At 37.7% G+C, this 27,973-nt stretch overlaps 1 protein-coding gene across 5 annotated transcripts in view; it reads right to left on the bottom strand.

The window, feature by feature from the left end:
* The window catches only part of LOC5566288 (RNA-binding protein Musashi homolog Rbp6), a 1,418,593-nt gene that overhangs the window by 89,307 nt on the left and 1,301,313 nt on the right, over positions 1-27,973 (bottom strand). For all 5 annotated transcript variants that reach the window (XM_021840840.1, XM_021840841.1, XM_021840842.1 and 2 more), the window contains one exon: positions 24,676-24,759. In XM_021840840.1, coding sequence (XP_021696532.1) covers positions 24,676-24,759 — 84 coding nt within the window. The remainder of the gene's footprint in view (positions 1-24,675; positions 24,760-27,973) is intronic.

Below are 27,973 nucleotides of genomic sequence, written 5' to 3'. Positions count from 1 at the left end.
ATCACTCAAAAGATCAGTGCACTAAAGACATCAAGATGATTTGGCGCGTTGCTACATAAAATTTGGTCTTGGTGCACTTTCATTATCAAAATTCAGCTGTAAGTTTCGAATCCTTTGCTTTTACACATTTTTTTTTCATGTATATCACCAGTTCATGTAATTTGTAATTCGTTACAGAAAAAAATAAAAGAAATTGTTGAGAAACTGTAATTCAAGGAAAAAAATCTTGACGAAATCCTTGGAACAAATTTCTCGAGAATCTCTTTAGGAGTTTTATTTGAATTATAATAGAAATCTCTTGAGGAATTCTTTGATGCAGCCGTAGAGGAAATCTTGGAGTAATTGCTGAAGAGTTTCTGGAGAGTTCCGCGACGAATTTTTGGATTCATATGTGGAGGAGTCCCACATTCTGAATAACTTTCAGAGAAATCATTAAACAAATCTCTGTTTCAATTTCCGAAGGTATTCCAGGGGGAATCTGTGGATAATTCCTAGAGAAATCCTTGGAAAAATCATTAATAATCATTACCTCGAATGTCATTAACTTTAGTGTTATTACTCAGATTCCAAACCCCTGAACGACCCAGGTAACCAATAAGCCGTATATTGGGCCAAAATGTTGTTTTACGGCTGATATAATGCTAATAAGCCGTTAAATAGCACTATATAAGCCGTATATGGGGGATTGGGCCCGATATACGGCTTATGGTTACCTGGGGACCCATAACCCCGAACTCCAATATCATGCGGAAATGTCATCGTGCCAAGATAATTGTTAATTCGGGGAAAAAGCAACTGGAGAAATGAAAATCGTGGTGATGACATTTGGGGAAATGGCATTCGGGTTAATGGAAGAATTCCTGCAGGAGTCTCTAGTATAATCCATGGAGGCATTCCTTGTGGAAGAATAGTACCTACTAGAATAGTCTATTATTAGGCAATAATACTATATTATATGTTATACAGAATACAGATTACTACTCCAAATTACTAAAGCTAGACGAAACCATGGAATTATTATGGAAAGATTGTTTGGAAGCCATTCAGCATAAACTCCGACAGATGCTCTCCCATAATTGTAGAGTTTTTGTTGGAATACTCTGTGAGAGGTATATCTGTAATTCCTCATCAAAACTCAATATTTTCCGGTGCTTGAATTTCGACAGTTCTGCTCTTTCGTACTACGATAAATACCAAAAATTCGTAGAAATATTTCCTTTTTCAAACAACAATAAATTCCGAAAAAAAAATTACACTTGACTTGCCAACATCATGCGAAACATAGAGTTGATGCAACGAACCGTGAAAGTTGGTCAAACAGCGGTTGCATCAGCATAAATCGGTTTGACTAAGTGATCGCCAAACAGTCCGAGCGTGTGTGCGCTGCATCAAGCATGACAGTAGGAACCTCGCCGATCTAAACGTCCATCCGATGTGCCAATAGCCGCCGGGCTTATCATCTTTCGGCGGGGCTCCGCGCTTTGTTCGGGATTTAAACCACTTTACACGCAACTCAAAATGTTGACCTGGCTACTATCTGTCCAGACCGCACCGAGGGAGTCCCTTATCGCGGAGAGGGAACATGCTCTTACGTGTCTGGCGGTAATAAAATTTTAAATGACGACGACGTTAAATCGTTGGGAGTCAAGTCCGGAGAAGTCCGAAAGCTGCACGGCATTTATGCGAATTTATGTCGGACTGATAAAGTGGGCATTTAATCGCGAAAGTGGTGTTTGAACGGGGGAATTATACATTATGGTGAATGAAAGGAATTTGGTATGAATCTTCCAAAACCGATCGGTGCTAATAGCTTATTAACTCAGGAATTAGGTAGCAGTTCAATTACTGTGTTTCATTTTGAATCCTTTGTAGAGCCTTCTTCACAGTATCAAAACTGTTAGTTTATATTGGTACAACAACTAAAGCTTCTTCATAACACCATTTTATTGGAAGTCCTCTATTCGTGAAAACATGTCTACTAGAAGGTTTCAAATAGAGAGTTTATCTGGGAGCATTATAGGTTTAATTTTGAAAGCATTAGAAGAAATCTTCCATTTTCGAAAGATGAAAAAAAAACTAAACTTCTTTTGCAATCTACTACAGATGACACACAGGCTTCGTCCTTTGGTGGAGAGGCCTGTGTCGTCCACAAACAAAGAGTTTTGGCATTTTTGGCAAGAGCACTCATTGAATGAAATTCTGCCGTTGGAATTGCTTTGCGAATTGTTTCATGGTTTTTGCATTGAAGTCACCAATGATATAGTTTTTTGACTTATTGATTTTTCGCGAAGCAAGTTAACGTACTGTTCAGTGCATTGAAAAGGCAAAAAGCTATGAAAGTATATTTACCAAGCTGTGTTTCAACAGAAACACCCAAAGTTTCAAAAATTTTGGTTTGAAATGACGAAAAAAGTTGGTTTTATACGTCTATGAATGGTGATGGCAACTCCATCACATGCTCAATCCAGTCGATCATTACGATAAACAAAAATAGTTTGGATTTCTTTTGAGTTTTGATCTAGGTTTCAAATAAGTTTCAGTAATAACTGCTATATGTATGTTACTAGCTGTTATAAAATCAAACAGCTGGTCCTCTTTACCGTTCACAGAACAAATATTCTGATAACAAATATTAAAAAAATATTTGGATCCATTAGACAAACGTAGTCCGGTGGCAAATTTATTTAGTAAATTTTACACTAACTTGGACTGCTTCAGCCATAGTGATGATTTTGAACATTGCATCAATCATTTGATGCAATTATTCAGTTAAAAAAACAAAATCAGAGGGGACATGTTGTCAGAAAGTTGGAGCATTTTCCGTTGGGATCATTTGACCCCACGCTCCCCTGATTGGTGTGGTCATGTTCTCAACGCGCCGGTGGTCGGCCTATAACCAGCGGTGCGATATGATTTATTGTACGATGACGACACTGTCGTCGTCGTCGTTGTCTATATCGCTGGATACAGCTCGTGCAGTGTCCAACTATTGACCGGTCCTTTGGCTGTTTCGGTGTCCTTCCGGGTGAGGAGGGACCCTATCGAAAGGGAACGTAGATTTGCATTTTAATTAGACGTTGTTGGCGTGCTTGTTTTTCTGCACCCATCCTCCTCGGCTTCCGTTGGACATTCTCCTCGGGGAACTCCTCGGGGTGCAAGTTTGAATTGTTTGGACTTGTTCACACCGTTGTTCATTTCGCCGGCCACATCAGGATGAGGACAAGGTCGACGACGATGAAGGTGGTAAGCGAGAGGTGATCACGTACAGCAGAAGGTAGGAAGGTACTTTGGCACTTAGCTTGACTGCCGGAGCAAGCTTTGCGAGGTGCGGCTGCTAAGTGTTCTCCGGAGAGTGTTTGTTTTATTTTCAATCAGATAAACTAATTGAGTAATTACCCCTTCGGTTTGCTGGGTGGGGTTTTGGGTGGTTTGGCAACACGTTACCGTTTGGTGATTCGAGGGGTGGATCTTGAGGGCTGTATGTGCGGAACAATGAAGTTATAAACGATCTTGATTATGTACTTTGTCATAGGTTATAATGAAGTCAGCAGTAGCAAGTAGATCAGAATACATTCAGTCAGTCTTGCAGTATCATAATATATTGATATGAATCCTGTAAGGATTTCCTCTGAAATTCCAGTAAAATTTACACCTCCTCTCTGTCCTGCTCTCAAAAAACTTATAGCCTGTTTCTCAGCTTAGTGTTATCAACTAAGAGCTTTCTTTGCCAAAGTTGCCATTTTCGCATTTTTATATCGTGTGGCAGGTACGATGATATTTTTATGCTAAGGGAAGTCAAGGAAATTTCCATTACGAAAAGATCCTGGACCGAATCGAACCCAGACATCTTCAACATTGGTTTGCTTTGTAGCCATGGATTCTAGCCACTCAGCTAAGGAAGGCCTCAATTCAAATCAATTCATAACTAGTGGACCCAGCAAACTTCGTCTTGATATCAAGTAGGCTGTTGAAAAACGACATGAAACGTCCCGTACAAAATGTTAGTTTCGTGTACCGTTTTGATTCATATTACGGACACTTAAGGCCTCAGTGAAGTATAACCCAGCTTGGACCATACAAAATAAATCATTCTGTATGATTTTTTAGCGTTATCGAGCGTCGGAAGCCCTTAACTTTCGGATGGTGGGTAAAGAATACGCGTCCGCAACTTGAATAATTTTAAATAAATCAAAACGTGTTGCCTTTTCATGATTATTATTCCGGACGCTCCCTCACTTTTGCCTCATATTCCGGACGCTTTGATTCGAATTACGGACAGCTCATGATAATCATTTATGGAACAGTCAAATCATCAATTGAAATCGTTCAACCACTTAAGAGACGTCTAAGGTAGTTGGGCATTATAAATTTGCAATGATATTTATGGAAAAAACCTAATATAACGAGCCTCGAAAATGAGAAGTTTTGGACTGCGAAAATTGAAACATTTCGTGTGAAATGTTTCCCATACAAACGAGAGTGTCCGGAATTTGAAACTGTCCGTAATATGGATCAAAACGGTACTCCTGTTTTTCCTACTTTTGCGTTCAATATCCTGGACTTTTTATACACACGAACACGTCGGAAAACTTGAGGAATATAACAATGGAAGAATTTAAAAAATCCGATAGCCCGTTCTCAAGCCATTTCGTGACATACAAACACCACTCCATTTTTATTTATATAGATAACTTAGATCTAGCCCTCCAAAGTTGACCATATTATATGGAAATTCGAAAAAGTTTCAAATGTATTCTCCATTACGGTACCTATCACGCTTATATGATTCACCCAAATAAACGGAGTAACAATCCTCATTCAGTCGACGAATGGCACCGTATAAAGGCCCTTTTGCGCCGTAAAAGCATTTGCAACTCGGCAACTCGGACAAATTTATAGTCATCAAAGTGAAATGTCATGTCACTTTCCGTTCCCGGGGTTTACCGGAATTAACTCGCCCCCCTCTCTCTCAAGCCGCAAGTCACGTCTTTTGCCTACCAATGCACTAATCTTGGTTAGCTTATGCCTCCGCCTCCCCAAAAATGGGGAGGGGCGCAAGCTCAACTTTTCAAACCGGACCGAGCCCCTCCATAATCCCCACCGGAATTAGTTCGTCCAAGTTCATTTCCTCCCGGCTTCAAAAACCCCAATGAAACAAGGTCGGCCCCGAAACGAGAAGTAAAAAACTTCCAGCAGATCCGGCCGTAAATGAGTGTCCGTTAGGCAAATGGACGACCCAACGCAACGGATGAAGCACCTTAAATTATTCTGGTCGCTTCACAAATTATTCACGCATCCCTGATTTCCTGGGACGGCCCCCTTCTCCGGGCATTTCCCAAAAGTATCGATTTTATAATGTTCGACTCATTCTCGGTTTTGACCGCTTCTTACTCCCTCTGTATATCTGTCTTAGGGTGACCAAGACAAATCAATATCTGAAAAGTCATGGTCATTTACCAAAATTTTACCTCACAATCCATTTTTTATAGGTTTTTAAATGTTCTGTAAATAAGAAAATTTGATATTTAAAAAAAAAGTATTATGAATGCCTCATAATACTTACAGAAAAATAAGAAAATATCAGAAAAGTAGTGAGCTCTGAAAAAATTTGCATAAAGCGTGAAATATGAGCATTTTTATAAAAAATGACCATTAATTTCTGAACGATTTTTTTTTAAGAAAGTTGATGAGTTCTACAAACATTCTAGAAATAAGCATATCTCTTTTAAGTACTATGTCTTTTCAAACATTTATTTTTGTGGTACACCCTAATCTGTCCCCGAAAACGTTGAGTAAAGCATGTTCCGAAATTCGATTTGTCACAATGTGGTGGTGATGGTGGGGAGCAACCAAAAACCGGACGGCCGTGATCCGGCAACTTTTGCTCCAACATGATAGCAGGGGTGTTAACAATATTTTTCAAATTAGGACAAAACAAGAGTGGAAAACATTCATAAACTGCTTAGTGGTTATGGGAAAAAAAGAGGCGAGAAGTTTTTTTCTTGTTTCCGTGGGAGGAGACGGACTCCTTCGCGTTTCGTTGTCATCCAGCACCGTCTTCGCACTTTTCTTACTGAATTAGGTGTAGGTGAGCTTCGTTGTCTTAGAATTAATTTGGCTTATGGCAAAATTTTGCTTAGATGTGGGCTTTTCCTGCATTGTCTAACAAACGGAGATTTATTATCCTACTCTGTGGAATGGGTTGGGAGTGTATCAATAATGATTTAAAACGCGATTTCAAAGACTGATCTACTGAATGTGTATAGATAATTAATTAACTACAATATTCTATATGTGGATGAATGGGGGCTATAAGTTTATGCTGTTCTGAGCTCGCTAAGTGTAAAGGGAAAAGGTTTTTGTTCTGATATTAAAGATAGAAGAGGGTGCTAGACAAAATTACTTACGACTAGTCATTAGTGGCTTATAGCTTTCTCATTTTCATATATCGACGAGGTGGCGGCGTTGGATACTACTGCTGCTGCTGCTGTGAACTTTGGAACTTAAAAATTCGAAACTCCATTTATGAAACATGATGTTCCAATGAGCATCCTAGAGTATTCAAAGAGGACTTCATAACATTTTCAGGGATTTTCAAAACTTATGATTGTAGACGTGTTTAAAGCATTCACAAACAGTTTTCATGGTTTTCTGCACCATCTCCAGGGGTGCTTAGAAACTTCAAGTGATTTCCAAAGAGCTTTCAGCTAGAGGATCCTTAGGGTTTGCCAAATATTCTCAGTCGTTTTCAAAGATTTTCAAGGAATTCAAAAAAGATCTCAAGGGTTTATTAAGAATTTAATTGTTGTTCCCAAGTAGTTTTCGTGGATTGCTGAAAGAGTGCACAAGAAAAGGGTTTCAAAGATTCACAAAAGTAAGCCATAAGTTCCCAAAGCTTTCCAGCGACCTTCAGAAGATTTCATTAATGTACATGGAGTTTGAACGTGTTGAATAGAATTCAATTACCAGTGGTTCGCATCGGTTCCTGAGGAATGTTTGAAAGATGTTTCCTAGAGATCTATACTGGTTGTAGAAGCATGTAAAGGGTTATCAAAGAAAACTCAATAGCTTCAATTTCAAAGCTTCTTGAGATGAACATAGAACAAAGCCATGTCTTGAAATATCTAGAGAACCAGATAACTTCGAAAAATGTATCCATCATGGGTTTTCTAGGGCATCCAAAGGGTTTCCGTAGGATATGCAAGGGACTTCAGTTCTTCTTAAACGAATACCGAAGCGCTCTTAGAGATTTCCAAGAATTTTAAAAAGAACTTCCTTAAGATTCAAACAGATTCGTAAGGGATTCTCTGAGGATTAATCCCCTGTAATAAATAAAGTTGGTTGGTTTGACTTTATTAACGAGATTTTTAGCTCTGGGCTAGTTCATCTCGGAACCAACGGCTTTACTTCCCTTCCGAAGGAAGTCGTCACTATAACTTTTTACGTCATAAGTAACTATGTCGGGGATGGGATTCGATCCCAGGTCCTCGGCGTGAGAGGCGAGTGTTCTAACCACTACACCAGGTCCGTCCCCATTAATAAATAATAAATTTTCAATTTTAATGTCAATTGATGCAAAGTAATATGCCGATACAACCACTTCAGGGCTGATAGCGGCTAAGTGTCTTAAAAGGAACTTTAGAAAACTCATGCATGAAAAATTAAACCAAAATGAGAGTGAACAGGAACCACATTTCGATAAGAATTCCACAAGTAGTCCAACCAAACTACACTCAGAGCATCTTTCTAAAAATTTCAGAGAGATTTGATGATTTTTCATCAGAATCTAATTCAGATGTTTGCAGAAGTTCGCTTCAACTATTATTTTAAGGTTTTTTCAGGAGTACACTGCAGGTGTCCTTCAGAGACTTTCCGAAGAATTCCTCCAGAATTTTCTTTCGACGTACCTTGAAAAACTTAACCAAATTTTTTTTCCAATGATACCCATAGAATTTTTTTCCCTCAGAAAAGAAGATTTCCTTAAGAACATTTCTCATAGAATTGTTACAATATTTCTCTAGGAATTGGTTCTGAACGAAAGTGTGAAGACTGATGAAATACATGATGAATTCCTACAAGAGGAAAGTGTTTCAAAGATCTCCAGATTTCTTCTCGGACTCTTGAGAATGTTTTGGATGAGTCTTCAGAGAAACTAATAAACTAATAAGGCACCATCCACAAATTAGATAGCGCTTAGAGGGGGTAGGCACAAGCGTTAAGATTCATAAAAAGTTTTGAAAATTTTCGTACAAATAGCGTAACGGACGGGGGAGGTGTTTTCGTAATAAATGGGTGCAGCCTAAGCGGAAAATTACCCAATCAAAAATTGCTATTAAATTTGTTTTACCAAATTAGGATGATAGTGTTGTCTAATAACACAGAATATCTAGATATAAGAAATGAATGTAATGTTTAAAATGATACTAATAAAGAAATTTAAAAAAAAATCAAAAATTGCTAGAGGACACCACTGGAAAATCTCGAATGAACATCTTTGAGGAGATACAGGAACAGTTGCTGTAGCATTTGGTTGTTTTAACCAATAAATAAATTTTCTAATTGAAGAATCCAGAAGAATTTTCATTGAAAATAGTTCAAGATATTTCAAAGGAATCCTTATTAATGGAGAAATTTATGAGACATCGCTGATGAAATTTCTTGTGAAATTTAGTAAGGATTTTGTGGAATTATCTCTGGAAAAAGTATGGCGGTAATTCTTGAAGGGCGAAAACGGCTGAAAATATTTCTGAAAAATTGCCATGAGAGATTTGTATGATTTCTTGAAATATTGTTTACATGAATTTCACAATTCTAGAATAAGCCTTTGATATGGTCGGCGTTAAGTCAGAGGGGACCATGTACAAAACTTGGGAAAATTGGATTATTCACTCAGTAGATGCAAAATTACCTTACCTCCATTTCACTTTGATCAGATTTGATTAATGCTGTAAACTGCGAGAGATATGTAGCAAATTCTCTGGATGATCAATGAAAATCGATAAAAGTGTGCAGTCAGAGTGGACCAAGTGCTTATTGCCACATCAGCGAAAATGTTCAGCGCGTCGAGGAATGCGAGGAAATAAAAAAACATTTCAAGAGATTTCTCAGATTTTTCGACATCGAATGATTTTTACAATTATTCATCAATAGAAATTTATAAATATTACCTAAATCGATGCAATTGATTTTGATTTTTGACCATTTACCATATTTGGATGTATGGTCAGAATTTCAACAATTTCTGTGCAGACAGAGCGGACCAAGTGTTTAAAAGCAATAAACTGATTGATTATTGCATTTTTTTAAACGATTTCAGAGTCCAATAGAAGTTTATGGTAGCTTTACGGTGTATGTATGGAATGTCCTAGGACCCGCTTATTGGAACAGTATATTTTGGTCGGTGCTCAAGATTTTTACTTGGTCCACTCTGACTGAACGCATATTTGAATATTTCTGGTCTTTGATTCCCTGACCCTGCAAAACTTTAATTTTCAAGCTATCATAATGCCACTTATTTCGGTATTGACTGTATGGATTATTAAATAATGTACGATACTGGTGTCGAGGGATCTTGAGAATCTGTTTGTCTTAGAGATATGCACCCAGTTTGACCACGCAAGCATTAAATTATTGTTATTTTCCAAGAAATTGTTCAGTAAGAGTGAACCAACTCACTGAACGATGGCTTTGGTTCAGTCAGAGTAAACCAAGTACACATAGTCCATCAAAAAATCGTGGTATCAGAGGTTTGGATTATGATTTTTTATGATTATCACTTCACATTATATTGTTTAAAAGTAACACAAAGAAGTGTAGAAATATTGAACCAAAATTCAATCGAGTTAAAAAATTAAAGAGCGTTAGACATAAAACCCATTTTTCTAAAAATATGAAAAATGTCACTTGGTCCACTCTGACTTAACGCCGACCATATTTTCCTGAAAAATCATAGCTGGAGAAATCGTTACAAGAATTTCTAAGAGAATTTTCGTAATTCCGTTGAAAATTTTGAAGGAATTTCTCTTAGCATATCTTAAGAAATCATTAAAGGAATTTCAAGAAAATTGATGGGAGAAAGGCTTGAGTAATCTCTATCATGGGAAGATCCCTGAAGAAGTTTTTGTACGTATTCCTGAAGAGAGCTCTAAATGAGTCTCTAGAAGAATTCCTGAAGATGAAAATCTATTAACGTACAGAGTAGTCGCTTAATAATCTTTGGAGCCCCAAGAATTTAGATCAAGATTACAATGTGGAAAAAGGAAAAAGAGACTTTAGAAAGATAAGACGTTTTGCGTAAAAAAGACTGTAGAGACCTTTGTTCACCTTTTTCTGGTTGCTTTGATACTTTTCAAGAATGTATAAAATAATGTGTACAAATATTCATTTTGGTTTGGTTCAGAATATAGATCATAATCAAATGTTTCCGAACTAGTTAATGGTTTCCTCAGGCTCTTTTTAAAAAGGACCCCTTGATATTCGATGATTCACAGAACAATGTATTTTTGAATCTTAAACCACAATGTTCTGTTCAAAAGTACTGTTCTATAGCGTTAAAACAAACGCTAACTTTATCAATATACTAGATTGCTTCTACCCAATACCAATTCAGAACCCCTCCAAAATTTGTTTTCCTTGCTCCTATACATGTCAGTTAGTCAAAATCTAAATTTCTAATGCTATGCAACATTTTCACCATGATTTCCGAGCCCCTAAGAACCCGGGCCCGGTGCGGACCGCACCCACCGCACCTCCCTAGATACGCTACTGTCATCAATGCTCATGATCATACTCAAGAGGTTTCCTAAAGGTAACCATGGGTTTTCAAAGGTTTTATACCTAGATGTTCAAGGGAAGTTAAAAATGTTCCTCATGATGTTCAACAATTTTGGAAAAAGGCTAGTCAATAAGGTTTAAGAGGGACCAAAAAAAAAAAAAAAATAAAAAAATACTAGTCAAGGAATTCCTGAAGGTTTAAAGCGATTTGAAGAGTTTCCAGTAGTTCCCCAGGAGTTTTAAACAGATTTCCAAAGGGTGTATGACGATTATTGGAAGGTTCACAGATTTACCTTCAGAGGTTCTCCTTGGAAGTTTTGAATGCATTACATGGAGTTTTTTTTTAAGATTAACGGGCTTCCGACGGGTTTCCAAGGACTACCCAGTTATCAAATACTATCACCTTGATTCGGGTCTATTCACATTGCTCGATTCAGGGCAATGAGAAAGCGGACTCTCTTTTATGATCGACAAATCGCCTTCAATGAATTTTGCTCAACCGCTCGTCAGCACGACTTGATCTCTTGACAATAAAAATGGGATGGTAGAGACTTGGGAAGGTGGTTACATTCTATTCTTCCAAGAAAAACCAGAAATGGAAGTCATTAGTGATGTGTTAGGTAAGCGGGAGCTCGACTATATGAGACATGTTGTCGAGTTCTTGATGAGATTTGATGTCGCTGTTTGATCCCTTCTCCAGTGTAGTTTCACTGGTCGCCTCGATGATCAGCAGCGAAATCGTCAGAAAAATATGCGGTTGAATGTCAACGGAAAGATGCTTAACCCCATCTTTATCTACAACATTTGTTATCCTTTTGCTCGACCATGCCGCGAGTTTTACGGTTCCAAAAAGCTTACATTAGATACTAAAAATTGAACAGAATTGTAATAAAAATTCAAATAATTTCGGCTCCGTTATAAATGATGGCGGTTCAGCCTGTTAAAAAACAACTAGGTATAAAAAACATCCCAGTTGTTTGCAAAGGGGGTGACCCATTTCGCATAAAGACGTTTCGCATAAGGACGTTTCGCATAAGGACGTTTCGCATACGGACGTTTCGCATAAAGCAGTTCCATATAAGAACAGCACTATGGCTTATCAGGTGGCCAATAATAAAAAAAGTGATGCGCCCCAAATTTTAATTCTTGTTCGCCATTTCATTGTAAACATGTCTGCTAAGAAATCCCCAAAATATTAGGGCATGATTTGCATTGCACACTCAGATATGAGGTGCCAAAGTTAAGCCTATGGAGAAAAACTTGTTTTTATTAACAAAAACTATGGTTTACTCAAATGAATATAACTTTTTTTCTATAATACTTGCGTAAAATGTTTTTACACCATTTGAAAGCTTACAAAAAAGGCTTCCTAGAAACAATAAAAAAATAAAAAAAAACTTCAAAATAGTGGATTCTATGATGTTTTTTTATAAAGCGGTTAAAAAAATCGAGTAAGCTTATAGTTAACACATCGAGTACTTTTTTGTCCCAAGTTGTCCCAGGCTTAAATTCAGTTTCAAGGGTACTCTAAGATGTAAACTAAAGGATCGTAAAGAATTTAGCTGCACAAATTTGCACTTTTTTAATTTAAAGCTTTTTGAATTTTTCCAATATTTTTAACCATTTTCTATTGAAAACAGTTAAAAACTAATTCAGAAAATAACTGAATTTCGCTAAATCATTCAAATCATCATTTCTACGTAAGTTTTAATATTTATAATGGTTTGCACAACGTTAATCGCATAAATGGCTTATATGCATTATAAGTAACAAAGTTTAATATTTCGCTATAGGCCCTATTCAAAAGTTAGTCTCGAAAACTTGTTTTTGAAAATAAAACATCAAATTTGTATCATAAAACTCATAAATACGACATGAGATGGAAAAAATATTTTTGGCCGCCAGTCTGTATGGAAACCGCCCATAGTGAACAGGTAGCATTTTAAAGAAGGCATATAATTCTCTTTATGCCAAACGTCCATTATGCGAAACGTCCACCCATAAAATTATGCGAAACGTCCTTATGCGAAACGTCTTTATGCGAAACGTCCCTCCCCCGTTTGCAAAGGGTTCCTAGTCTGTTCTTAATGTTACTAACGTTGTATTGGAGCTTCTCCAAGATAAACCACGGACACCCAAAGCATTCCTGGAGCGTCAAGGAGTATACAGGTGTTCCGGAATTGTTTCCAACTGGATCTCTGGAGTTTTAAGGGCTTTTCGAAATTTTCAGAGATTCCCTAGGGTGTCCAAGGAGCTCCCAGTAGAAGGTTGGTACTTTTGACAGATATTCGAAGGGTTTTAGAAGTTCCAATTGTTTCTTCAAGGGATACCGTTAGTACCTGAAGCACTACTAGGGATTCTCATGGGCTCTTAGAGAGTTCCCAAGTGCTTCCAAGAGGTTGCCTGGTTTTCTCTCTATGAAGGTGGGTTCTACAGGGGTTTTAAGTACATAAAATTTATCAAATGATACTTAATACCTTCGCACTAATAACAAAAAATCGATGAGGTCCAGAGATTCAATTTGCAGGATTCATATTGAGTTTGCGAAATATTATCAGAAATTCCAAATGTTGTCTAAAAATTCTCTTTGGTGCTTGGAAGATTTTTTAGATCACAAAATCTAGTGCTTTTTAGTGGAACACAAAAGGTTCTAAAAGGGTAAATAGGATCATTCACCATAATGGTTTCTTTCTAAAGCGTTTCCAGTAATCCCCAAAAAGTTCCCAGAGGAACCATACAATTTTTTTTAAAGGTTTTTGCAGGCAGAAGTTCCGAGGATACCGAGGATTCCCTAGGCTTTGTTCATGGTTAATCTATAGTTGTAAAAGAATTTTTTAGCGTTTACTAGGCATTCCTATGAGTTTTTAAAGTAGCTAAAGTGTTCTCGGTGGTTATTCAAGTGATTTTAGTGCGTGTCAAAGAGTCACCGTGGTTACCGGAGCAAGATTACAGATGTGCTTTTTGGTATTTCAAGGAGTTTCTAGGAGTTCTCCCAAAATATTCTTAAGGCTTCAAAGGGGTTCTGAGGATTTTAAACGTTTTCATGATTTGGCTATGAAACCAATTCCCAAAAATGAGGTTCATGAACCTTTGCAAGAAGTTCCAAAGGATTCCTAAGGGTTTTTTTTAGACATTCTCAGGAATATGTCGAGTAGTCAATAGAGGAACCCAACGATCATTTAGAGATGGATTTCCAGGAATTCCATTGTTGATGCTTTGTAAGAGTACTAAATAACATTTGTGAAAAATGATTATCTTCAAAGGGCCTTGGAGCCTTTTTACACTTTAGACAGACTGTACACCTATCTTCAAACGGAAAACCTCACTCGACTGACCAAAAATCCACCGCAACCGTTCAACTTTGCAACCGAGCGACTAAACCGCTTCCACTAGATTCTGGAATCAGTCTGCATGACCGCCACGTGGTAATTGGGTAGCAGCATCCAGCGTTCCATCCACCCCACCCACACGAAATATAATTCATCCTGCAGTGAAAGTCGGAACAGCTTAAGATTGCGATAATTACACGATCTTATTATCGCCGCAGTAGCAGTCTAGCGGCAGAAGCAGAATCAGGAAGCCTCAGTGGCAGATTTGCTGCTATGCACATTAGTGGGCAACCAACGGGGATGCTCCCGCAGTCAGTTAGAGCGCGCGCAGAACATCGTGTGTGAGTGCGGTAACGCATATGGTGGTGGCACGCTCAATTTCCCGGACTTCGGCACGATATCAAGCGAGTCAGGCGTGCGCTTCCAATGTTATTAAGTTTCGTAATAAGATTATATTTAAACTATTTTAATTACGATATTTGCATCTTCATTTGTGAGCCCGTACATCGCAGAAGGCCTGGTTTCGCGGTTTCATCCTTGGGAGGAGGCGGTTCTCCCGATTTAGCCCATGTAGTTTAGTAGTTGAAAGCCCGAGCATAATTATGGCACACACGGGTGTCGATGGTGCGGATAATGACGCCACCACCATCAATGATGATGATGATGATGATGATGATGTCGGTGGTGGTGTTGAAATGAGATCATCTGAATGTTATTACCGCTCGAGAACGCGCTCCAAACCACCACCACCAGTAGTGGATGAAGTGTTTGCTGCAGGCATATCATTATAGGATAATGTGGTCGCACTTCATTGTTATGGAGATGCGTATGGGTGTTTGTTTTGCTGAAATTGCTAGTTGCCAGCAGATTGGTCAAACTGGGCAACGTGAAATTACATTCTGGTACAAATTGATCGGGGGCAATAATTCTTCGGGAAGGCGACGTTCAGCGATTGTTTGTTGAGGGTGTTCTAATCAGGTTTGTTACACGAAGTTTCAATAGTTTGTACAACTGACAATCTGAAGCAAAGATTCAAAATTTGAAACTTTATTGCTTTTGGTACAAACACTTACTTGAGTTGATTTTCCTAATGCATTGAGGAAAAGTTACACATTCGGTTAGTCGTGCATGAAGTCTGACAGAGTTTCATACAAAAAATCTACCAGAGATTTCACTACAAATTGCCTGAGGAAATCTTCCAGATATACCTTCCAAAATCCCTTCAGATTTTTTTTTTTCTAGACTACCACTTGGAATTCCAAAAGGAGTTGCTCCAAGTATGCCTCTCAGGAATTCTTCAAAAATTCCAAAGATTCTTCCAGGAGTTTCAGCATCCAAGAATTTGTCCAGAAAACTCAACAGGCACATAATCCATCAAGCGATTCCCTAGCAACTCCACAAAAGATTTGTTCACGAAAATGACGACAAATTACTCCAGATATTCCAATGGATTTAACCTAAAATTCATCAGGGAATCAAACAGAAATTCCACCTGAGATACCTCCAGGGCCTCCCTTAGCCGAGTGGTTAGTGTCCGCGGCTACAAAGCAAATCCACGCTGATGGTGTCTGTGTTCGATTCCCGGTCGGTCCAGGATCTTTTCGAAATGGAAATTTCCTTGAGTATCATCGTACCTGACACATGATATACGAATGCGAATGGCAACTTTGGCAATGAAACCTCTCAGCTAATTGTGGAAGTGCTCATAGAAACTAAGAACTCTGTCCCAGTGGCCATGAAGAAGAAGAAGAACCTTCAACAATTCCTCTAGAAATTACTTCTAGACTAGCACTAGGATTTCCGAAAGGATTTGCTCCAAGTATCCCATTCTAGATTTCTTGCAAAATTCCACCATAGATTCTTCCAGGAGTTTCAGCAGATTTCTGTAGGAGTTCCAGTAAGGAATAGATTCCACCAAGTCTTCCTCTAGAAATCTTAACGGATATAGCACCAGATTCATCCAGGAATTTCTCAAGGAATTAATCAAGGATTCCACAAGAACTACAGATGACTTTGTCTAGGATTACTCAAGGTATTTAAATTAGGATCTGCAGGAAATCCACCAGGGGTCATAACGAAATTCATTAGAGATTCTTACAGGAAACTTAATAAGAACTCCACCAGATTATTCTAAGAATTTCAATTCCTCCAGGAATTTCACAAGAAATTTCTTGAGGCGTGTTTTGTAAGGTATCCTTCGAAACTTACTTTTGTGATTCTTTCAAAAAAGTCTTTCAAAGATTCCTCTAAACCAATTCTTACAGAAATTTCTCATAGGATTCTTCCAGAAATTTCTTTTAGGATCCTTCAGGGTTTTTTTTTCAGGGATCTCCCCCAAAACTCTTCTTGGGATTCGTCCAGGAATCCCTGCGATAACTCTTCCAGAGATTCCTATAAAAATTGTGCCAGTTATTCCATGGTTTCCTCTTGAATCTCTCCAGGAAATCCTAAATAAACTTTTCAAGAGATTTATTTAGGAGATATTCCTGGGTATCTCCCGGGGTTTCTTTCACGGTTTCTCCTGGAAATTTGTTTTCTTCAGAAATTGCTCAACATGTTGTTCGAGGAGTTTTTCAAGGGATTGTTTCAGTAAGTACATTTGACTTTTTTCATTCTTCCATAGATTGTTCTAAGCATTCCTTCAAACTTCTACATCAGAGATTCCTTTATGAAGATTTTTAAAGAAATTTTTAAATATTTTTCTTCTATGGTCCACCAGAATTTTATTCTCCGTTTTTGCTTAGAAGTCCTCTTGGAATCCTTCAAAAAATTCTGCAGGAATTCTTCAAGAAATTTACCCTACGACCCTTCAGGATTTGTCAGGGATCTCCATAGTAATTTCTCTTGAGATTCTTTCTGGAATTTTAACAGAGTACCTTAAAGATTTTCTTCCAGAGTTTCCTCGAAAGATTTTTTGATAAACTCCAGTGATCAATTCAAAAATTGTACCACGTATACCACGAGGAACTTTTCAAGGATTTTTTTTCAGTAATTTCATCAAGAATTTGTCCAAAACTCTTCCAAGGATTCCACTAAGTATTCTGTCAGGATATTTGTCAGAGGTTCATTGAGAAGCTCTTCAGACTGTTTCTCCTATGATCCGCCAGAATTTTCCCCTCTGATTTTTCTTGGAATTCATCTTGAGTTTTCTTAAAAAATATCTTCCGCGGATTTTCAAGAAATTTCTTTTAGAATCCTTAAAGATTTCACCAGGAATCTTCCTTAAAATTCCTCTTGGGATTCCTCCAGGAATCCTCCCAAAGATTGCTCCTGAAATTCCATCAGGAATACTTTAGTAAAACTTTCTCAGAGATTGTTACTTTTGGAATTATGCCAGGAATTCTTGAAGAAACTTCTCCTAGGACCCGAGATTTTTCAAGGATATTCATCTTGTGATTCCTCCAAAAATTTCACCTGATTTACCTGCATGAATAATTCATGTAATTTCTCAATGTTTAGGGATTCTTGAAGGCTTTCTTCCAGAGATTTCTCCAGAGATTCCTTCAGGAGTTACCCCAGTGATTTATTGAAAAATTGGTCCATGTATGCCTCGAAAAAATTTTCTAGGAATTGTGTCAGTAAATTCATTAAGAAATTGTCCGAAACTCTTTCAAGGATTTCTCCAGGTATTCCTTCAGGATATTTGTCAGAGGTACAGTTAGAAGTTCTTCAGGATGTTTTTCCTTCGATCGACCACAGTTTTTTTCTTTTGATTTTTATTGGAATACATCTTGAGGTTCTTTAAAAATATCCTCCAGGGATTTTTCAAAAAAATTATATTTGAACCCTTCATGATTTTACCAAGGATCCTTCCAAAAATTCATCCTGAGATTCCTTCAGGGATACTTCAACAAAATTTCCCTAGAGATTCATACAGATATTTTTTCAGTAATACGAAAATTTATGCAAGGATTCCAAGAATTCTTCAAGGGGTCTCTCCATAGATTTCACTAGTAATACTCCTAGGGATTTCTCATGGGCCTCCACTTCAAATTCCTCCATTGGTGACTGATAGTATTCTGCCTGAGATTTGCGGCAGGGATTCCATCAAGATATTTTCTAGAAATTCTTTCAGGAATTCCTTCAGATATTTTGTCAGAGGTTCCTTTTGAATTCTGTCACGAATTCTTCAATAATATGCTTCTAGGATGCTTCAGGATTTTTTGTTCAGAGATCTCACTCTAAATTCCTTTTATGATTCCTTCAGAAATTACACCAGTGATTAATTGAAAAATTGTTCCACGTATCTCTCGAGGAATTTCTACAATTCTTACATTTCTACGGAATTTGTCCGAACCTTTTCCAAGGATTCCTCTATGTATTCCTTCAAGATATTTGTCAGAAGTTCATTAAGAAATTTATCGAGCTATTTCGTCTTTGATCTTCTACATTATTCTCTTTTGATTTAACCAGGAATTCATCTTGTAATGTAATCAAAATATCCTCCAGGGATTGTTCAAGAAATTTTCCTAGAATCCTCCACGATTTCACCTGGGATCTTTCCAGGATTTCTCCAAAAATTCCTCCTGAGATTCCATTTGGGATACTTGAACAAAATTTTCCAAGAGATTCTTACAGACATTGTTCCAGTAACACGAAAATACCTTCAGGGATTGTAAAAACTCCTCGAGAGGTTCCTTCATTAGTTCCTCCAGTAATACTTCTAGGGATTCCTCATGGGCTGCCATATAAAATTCTTTGGTGACTGTTGGTATTCTGCCTGAGATTAGCGGCAGGGATACCAGCAAGATTATATCTAGAAATTCTTTCAGGAATTTCTTCAAATATTTTGTCAGAGATTCATTTTGGAATTCTTCAAGAAACTTCTTCTAAGATGTTTCAGGATTTTTTCTGGGATCTACCTCGAAATTCTTCTTGATTCTTCCAGAAATTTCATCAATATTATCTTCATGAATAATTCATGAAATTTCTCTAGGCCATGTTCCAGGGATTCTTCCAGATTTTCTTCCAAAGTTTTCTCCAGAGATTCTTTAGAAATTAATCCATTGATTATTTCAAAAATTGTTCCACGTATCTCTCGATTTTTCCAAGGAATTGTGCCTGAAAATTCATTAAGAATTTGTCCGAAACTATCCCAAGGACTCCTCTATGTATTTCTACAGGATACTTGTCAGAGGTACATTTTGAAGTTCTCCAGGCTGTTTTTCCTTCGACCCGTCAGAGTCAAAGCAAAATATTTTTCAGGGATTCTTCAAGAAATTTTTCCTAGAATCCTACATGATTTTACCAGAGACTAAAGGTATCCTACCAAAAATTCATCCTAAGATTCCTTCAGGGATATTTCAATAAAATTTTCCCAGAAATTCATACAGACATTGTTCCAGTAATACGACAGTTCCTGAACGGATTCAATTAATTCTTCCATGAATTCCTTAATAAATTCCTCCAGTAATACTTCTAGGGATTTTTCTTTGGCTTCACCGAAAATTCCTCCATCGAAAACTGCTGAAATACAGGCATGCTTTCAAAGATTCCATCAAGATTTTTTCTAGAAACTGTTTCAGGAATTCCTTAAAATATTTTGCCAGAGGTTTGTTTTGGATTTCTGCCAGGAATTCTTCAAAAAACTTCTCCTAGGATCCTTCATTATTTTTTCAGGGATCTTCCTCGTGGTTTTTTTCAGGAATTCTTATGGTTCCTCCAGAAATTACATCAGTAAAACCTTTATAAATAATTCATGAAATTTCTCCAGGAAACGTTCCCGTTTTTTTTCAAGTGTTTTCTCAAGAGATTCTTCCAAAGCATCTTTGAGGAATTACTTCGGCGATTCATTAAAAAAATGTACCACGTATCCCTCGAGGATTTTTTCTAGGAATTGATTCAGTAATTTAATAAATATTTTGTTCGTAACCCTTCCAGGGATTCCTCTTTGCATTCCCTCAGAACTTTTGTCAGAGGTTTTTTTTCCAAATTTTTCATACTGTTTCTCCTCCGAACCGCCAGAGTTTTCTTTTTTAATTACTCTTGGAGTTCGTCTTAAGATTCCTTCAATATATCCTCCGGGGATGTTTCAATAAATTTCTCCTCGAATCCTTCATGATTTTACCAAAGACCTCCCTGGGAATTCCTCTTAAGATTCTTCCATAAATCTTTCCGAAAATTCCTTCTTAGATTTCTGCAGGGATCAACAAAATTTTGCAAAGATTCTTACAGACATAGTTCCAGTAAATCCAGTTGTTCCAGTAAATCCAGTTCCATTGATGACTACTGGTATTCTGTCTGAGATTACCTCCAAAAATTTCCTCAAGATTTTGTGTACAAATTCTTTTGTGAATTCCTTCAGAGATTCTGCATCGAAGTTGAAGAATTGTTTTAAATGTTTCCTTTGATATTTATTATAGGCTTCCTCCAGGAGTTCCTCCATAAATTCATCCAGTTATTTCAGAAGGTATTTGGTCAAGAAGTTTTCCACATTTTTCTCCAAGAACTCATTCAGGATGTCAAACAGTTATTTCTCCTGAGATTCCTTCAAAAATGCCTGCTGTGATACTTTGAAGAACTTCTCCCGATATCTCCTGACGTAGAATAGCCCAAGATGTATGGTTTTTTATATATTGACTGAACACAAAATGATGGTCTTAGTGGTTTTATATGGAAATTAGAGGTCTCCCAAGAAACTTCGCAACATCTCCATAACTAGTTGTACAATGATCAAAGATGACACAAAATTAGACCGATATTATTAATTCAATTCATAGGCTTTCTCTAAGCTTGCCACCTGGAATTATTTCCTAGTAGTTTTAATTTTTCCTAATCAATATAAAATTAAAGCAGTGTAGAATTTCAACTTGTATTATATTTTTCAGCTATTTTTTAAGTATTATAGCTTTACGAGCTTTTTGTAGAGATTTTGGTTCCTTTGTTGAAATTATTGGCTCCTGAGATCATAACGATGGGGTTTTTGATTTGGTAGGGACTTTTCCAAACCGTGAAGAAGCCTCCAGGACCATCATCGGAATCCGACAACTATGCTATCGGAGTACCACAGATAATTATAATTGGGTAATGGCGATTTTGACTGTATGCTATTTTCGGATGGCTTTCGCAGTCTGGTAGTCAAAAAACGATGTTTTTTACGTTTCTTATAGTACACTGCAATGTGGTGATATATGATATATAGAAAATCCTAAAATCTCAAACGCAGTCATGATTGAGTGCTCTTCGTCACCAATCAGATGCCATTTGTTTTTTTATAACAGGAGACGATAGACCTTACGCCCCTTGAAAAATGCTAAAACTCATCAGCCGAAACGTCGGGAACGTATAAAAACATCGTTTTTTTAACTACCGGACTGAGAAAGCCATCCGAGAGTAGCGATAATTATAATCTTACCACGAATCAGTAGCAAGAGTATGGAATCCTTGGACATCCTCAGGAAGACTCTTCCAATCTCATTAAATATTATAGAATTCAAATGCAACATGAAGTAAAATCAGAATCAATAATTTTAAGAAAACCCTACGAAGTCCTTCAAAATTTTGTCGAAGGTCTCTGATTACAAATAGAATCCCGATCAGAAAAAGAAAAAACAGTTGAACTTCATTGAATTTTCAATCTCTTTGAAAGTTTCTGATAGTATTTATCTTTGGCTTTGCAATCAATATCTATATCTAGAACTAAGACAAACCTCTTAGCCTCAATCAACCCCAATCACTTCCAATGCGAATCAAATAGCTCAAAATAATTTCAATCACGTGCCTCATTTGATTCGAATACGGTCGACGCAAATCAATATCCACGGCGACGATTGCATTTCTCCACCTCTATCGACGACGACCACAACCGAAATAAGGAGCTAATCGGAGTCGCAACAGCATCAGCAGCAGCAGTATAATTCGAATCACCGCCACCAGTCGAGAAAGCCAACAATGAGATAATTATACAATTTTCAGCTAGATTAAGTAGTCCGGTAAACACCAACCGGAAGGCTGCTCGGAATAGCAAACTAGATAACTGCTTCTGTGTCTGTATGTTTGTTTGTATGTGTGTGCGTACGTACTGCTAAGTAGATTGAGATTACTGAGGCTTCAACATTTCCAAATCGGCGAGTATACATGCCTCCTAATGTTCTAAGCGGATCGATACACATATGCTCATTTACTGGTTTAGGGACAATTTGTCGAAGCACAAAACGTCGAATGATAAAACATCGGAAGGCAAAACGTCAAATGCTAAAACAACAACAAAAAAACGTCAAAAAGACAAAACATCGAAAGCGGTTAATTTTCTTTGCATAATGTTTGGAACACAGAGAATTAATAATTCTTACGAGAGAGAGAGAATCATTATTTTCCTTTCAATTTCTCTCAGTTTTCCTTTTCTTTCAATTCTATCATTTCGATGTATTGTCTTTCTGACGTTTTTGCATTCGGTGTTTTGGCATTCGACGTTCAGGCGCTCAACATTTCGCCATTCGATGTTCTGTCAACCGACCTCATTTACTCTAGTGGGGTATTGCTGTTTCTCGTTAAGCTAATATGTAATAGTCAATTGACAAAGATTAAAATTCCGGTGCGCTAGTGTTTAATTACGTGTCTGTAACTGCATTCGATAAGTATGCTACAACTGTGCTATATATATGAAATTTGCCTCAATCACCATTCACAGCCACCAGCTGTAACTACAAAATGCTGTACTGAAAGTACAACCTTACGTGGGCTGCAGCTCGTGCAATTGTGTAGAATGATGCCTAGATGTTGCTTCGATTACACTCTGTCTAACTGTTAGTACTGTTCTCAAATCACGCGTCCTGTCTCGCTTCATGGCCATGGCCCGTAGCATGTGGAACACGTGCTCTGCTAATCCTAGTGAATGAGATGCTAATCATCCGTTTGTCGCTAAAATTAGGGTCATTTTCACACTCTAAACAGCTAAGAAGGATTTCGTTCTCACATTTTTTTCTCGTTGTTTTGCGTGGGCGGAAATAATTATTAATTGCGGAAAGAACTGGCAACACATTTTGACTTTAGGATGCTTTTACAGTGTTGGCAGGAATACCCTTTCCACAATTTGCAACATACACTCCGAACTCTTGTTACAACCGTTACATTCGGAAAACTAAGCTTAATTTGAAAACTAATGATCATTAAACTTTTCAAATTTTTATTAAAGATGGCAACACTGATCGATTGTGATCAAAATAACCCATTATATGTTATCATTATAAAGTTGTAACATTCAAATATCATCAGATTTTGAAGACAATGATATTGAATGTTCAACATACTTAACCTTTCAGTCGTCGCGCGGTTTGCCACCGTCAGAACTACCACGCTGCTGCTGAGAACGAAAAGCGAGGTGTTTTTTACAAAATACAACAGCACGACGACTGAAGTGTTAAAGCTTAAATTTGAAACATTCAGACAGATAGAAAATAGAATGCTCGGCAAAGCAGAAATGATACATTGGATAATGTAGTCCAAATTTTCATGTTAAGAATATAAGCATTTGATAGCAGATAACCCTACCTGTATGAACAATGTTGCTAACTGTGTTTTTATTAATGTTTCCAGCAAAACTGATTAGTAGCTATTATCAGCGCCATCATCATTAAATTGTACAATCATGTTTTTATCAAGTTTTGTTTCATAAATAGAAGGTAATAGAACAGTGTTACCAGCTTACAATAAAGAAATGTATCATTTATTGCCAGATTTCTGGCGAAAGAAAGTGGTCGTAAAACGAACTGTCGCATAAGGAACGGTCATAAGTAAGAAGGTCGAAGTGCATGTTATAAGTGATTTCACCAATTCCATTAAAAATAACCAATTTGACACGACTTAAAGCTTGTTGTCACTTATTTGTATCCGAATTGCAAATATCTTAATCCTAAACATCCTTAACATACACCAAATTCTTATTAAAAAGGTTGGTATTTATCGCGGAAGGAATGCGTTTAAATTCATAAGCAACTTTCCATGAAAAACATCTCATTTCGTATCAAAACCCTTTCCCCTCAACGGGGAAAACAACAATCTTCGCAACAGGTTAAACAGTAGCAACAATCATCAGAATCATCACCGCAACAACCCCAAGGCCCCCCCTCGGCCAGTGGAAGCAGCCCGCTTGCCACCAGCTGCCCCTCATATCATTGCTTCGATTCGTTCTTTCGTTCGACAGCTCCGACGGCAACGGCGGCTTCCTTCTTGCTCCCATCCCGGCCGCCATCGCCGCCGCCCCCACGTTTCTTCTCTCCATTTCACAAGTGTCCACCGCCTGGGGTGTGGTGCGCAAACAATCCCAAGTGTTCAAACGGATGGTGATGGTGATGGTGGTGGTGCAGGGGATGACACGAGGACAACAAAGGATGATGGTGGTGGTGATGGAGGGCGGCGGCGGCTGCAGCAGCTGCCGCAGCCGCAGCCGACGCCGGATGGTGATGGTGGGAAGCAGCGGCGGCTGCTACAGCTGCAGCCGCCGCCGTCGTTGAGGACGTAGTGTTATTCCCGGAGGAGGAGGAGTGAGCATGGTGGTGGTGGTGAGGTCCACCGGCGGAAGCGGTTGCAGCCGCCGCCGCCAGGTGGGCGTGCAGTGCGGCCAGATTTAGGTTACCTGTGGGGTACGGTAGTCCGAAGCTCGGATAGCCGGAGAAGCCACGACCGGCTGCGTACGCAGCGTATGCGGCGGCGGGGAAACCTGTATTAGGGAGAAACGAGAAGAAAGAGAGAGAGAGAAAGAGAAACGGGAGTTAGTTGCGCCGAAGGATTGATGTGGTTGTGTACGTGTGATGAAAAAAAAAATCGAGAGATTGAGAAGAGGAATCATCTGACCGTTACGTTTCATGTATGCCTAAGTTGTAACAAGATATGTTATAGTTTAAAGCGTCTAATATGTCCTGGTTATACAAATAGTTATCTGGTTTACAAATAGATTTTTGATATAAATGCAAAAAGAGTAAGCAGGGCATTTTTAACTTTTACAAAATATTGGATTATGTACTGATTTATACTGTAAAAATATTTGGATCTAACCATGACACATTTTTTGTATATGTATATCTATAATTTCTCATCCATTAATCTTCAAATTAAACGTTAATTCCTAAAATGTTTCCTGATTCATCACAATGGGCTGTTCATTTATCTATCTTAATATACTCATGTAGAGCTGCTATTTTCATCAAATTATATATAACAACTGCATTCATTCACTAGATTTGCAATCAGTTATCTATCACCCGTATTGTTCCAGATACTATTTATTTATCTTGTTTATTTAGCTGTCTCAGAAGCCATAGGGCATTATGGAACTGATGTTGTTCTCCAAATACAAAAACGGGTTTTCATTGTAAAACAAACATAGAACCCTATTCAGTCACGTTTTTATTGGATGATGAATATATGTCATGTTTCATCAATAGGTTAATAACCAATGATAATATATACTAAGGTGTGGAAGAAGAAGCAAAGGCTATGTATTAGTAACAAGAAAAAACGTAAACAAATATCTAATACGTCACTAATTTACACGGCTTCTTATGGGTGCTCGCTTGCATGTAGTTGTGATATATTTTCCACCGTACACGGTTATCACTCACACCAAATGTCGTCTTCCTCACCTCGGTATATACTCTCATTGGGTAATAACTGTATACATCGTTGGCACCAGCAGCAAAAAGTACTTACAACAACTTTACGAACATTCAGTTTCTTACACTGACCACCGAGCGACGACTCAGTTCTTTCTATTCCAGACGGTAAAAAGTCAGTAAGTTGGTATCAGTAAATCTGCTCTTGGATTTCAATCTTGACAGTATCAAAGGAACAGTTCGTGAATTCAATGTTGCATGTTATGGTTTGAAAATAAAAAAGTTAAAATAAACGGTTCGGCTCGACTCAGATTTGAACGATCATTTTCGGAGTGCAAGTCTTGCATTTTACCTCCAGCACTTACTCGCAGCTGTTAGAAGGAGTTTGATTGATGATTGATGTTCCTACAACAAGCTTTCAATGTTTGCCTTCACGCAAGATACAGGGGATAGGCAAAATGATTGAGATAGGTAAAATTTTGCCTAAATTAAAATGCTTATAACTTTATGAAAAATGGATGAATTCGATGCATCCAAAAGCAGTCGAAGGCATATTCGAACTAGTTTAAGAAACTTGCTTGGCCATGCATATTGGCCACTTGACACCGGAGATGTTCCGGATTTTCCGAGGTCATGTACAAATGTCATTTTTTCTGTCGCTTGTATTTTTGTGCGGTGTAAAGTTGGATAGATGTTTACAATTTTCCTAGAAACTAGAACTAACAGGGAGTTGAATGCCACCGGACGCATTGTTCCAGATATGTTCCTAATGGCCACTTCCCCCAGGGCACCTGGAACCTACTATATAGTGGTCAGCGCATCGAATGGTTCTGAATATGCTGCTGGAAACATTTTTTGAAGGTTAATGCCTACTTGGATATAGCTCCGGATAATATTTACAAGATTGGAAATACAAACTTGACTGACCATGTTTTCCGGAACCAGTTTAACGGAAATGGTCATATTTCTGAAGATTTCCAACGAATCTCAATGCGTCCGACGCCATTCAACTCCCTAAATGGTGTATGAAAATGTAACAAGCATTAAACATTTATTAACTTCTCAAAAATCAATGGAAAAGTGAACTTAACTCGGATACTGTTGAGGATAAGTAGCCCGTCATTCGTTTTGCTTAACTTTGCTGCTCGCAATTTCCAAGTGATAAAACTCAGTCTTTATATCTGATATTGATCCGGGGAAGTATAATTATATTCACTTACATGCAGCAAGATTGCTGATAACTTTTCATCTATGCCAGTGCAAACCCAACAGATTTTCTTTAAATCGAAATCTTGAGACGAATTAGCAACAATCATCAACGATGCGCATACATTTAAATGACAGCCCATTTCGCCTTAAAGTGGTATATTTTTTGATAAATTGCCGAAAACGGGTCCATTTGCGAAAGTAGACATATCTGGTTATGATAAACATTCAAAGTTGATTTCTTAAGAGATTGTTTTGTTTCCATGGTCCACAGGCCACATAATTTTTCTCACGTTTGATCATTTTCTTTTTTGATAAATTGACTAGAAACAAAATGATAACCAGAGAAACTTTATATAGGCAACTAAGGTTCCCCAAGCCGGAGATTAGCCTGAGCTATTATGATAATTAACTGCAGAATAGAAGAGAAATATTGAACAATTCTTTGGAAAATTATCAAGGAAATCTGTAAGAGTTTCATCTAAAATTGCTCCAGTTCTTTTTCCGTTAAGAATATGTAGAATTTCTCAATATGTACACCGAAAGATGCTTCTACAGAAAATCAATGCTCTTCTTATATTTCTACTTATATTTTTATGGGACTTATCTATGCATTCCTCCAGAAACTACTAAAAGATTCCGAAAATTTATTAGAAACTTCGAAGAGATATTTTAAGAAAAATGTGTGGAAAGACCCTTTGAAGAATTTCTGATTTTGTTTTCTAATAATTTGTAGTTTTACTCGTAGGATCGTGGATAGAAATTTTGATAGAAATAAAACAAATTTAAACCGATTGTGTTTACAAGATTCCAACAATTCCTGATAAAACTTATGCAGGATAAGTATATTTTTTGCCAAAAAGCAGATGCTTAAATTCTCGAAGAAGTGTTTCATTTCGCGAAGCTATTATCAAGATGAATATTCGATAAACTACTTACAAAGGGGGGTCTGTAGCCTTGAGGTTACGCTTTCGCTTCATAAGCGGAAGGTCATGGGTTCGATTCCAAGTCCCTCCACAAAAAAAACCCGTCCATCCACCAGAAGACGCCTCACGGAGGACCGTGCTTTGGGGAGCACATCCATCCTCCGTCAGTATCAGATGGTGACTGAGACAA

The sequence above is a fragment of the Aedes aegypti genome, chromosome 2 (genome assembly GCF_002204515.2).
Source record: "Aedes aegypti strain LVP_AGWG chromosome 2, AaegL5.0 Primary Assembly, whole genome shotgun sequence".
NCBI lineage: Eukaryota > Metazoa > Arthropoda > Insecta > Diptera > Culicidae > Aedes > Aedes aegypti.
This window is presented reverse-complemented; position numbering and strand designations above follow the sequence as displayed.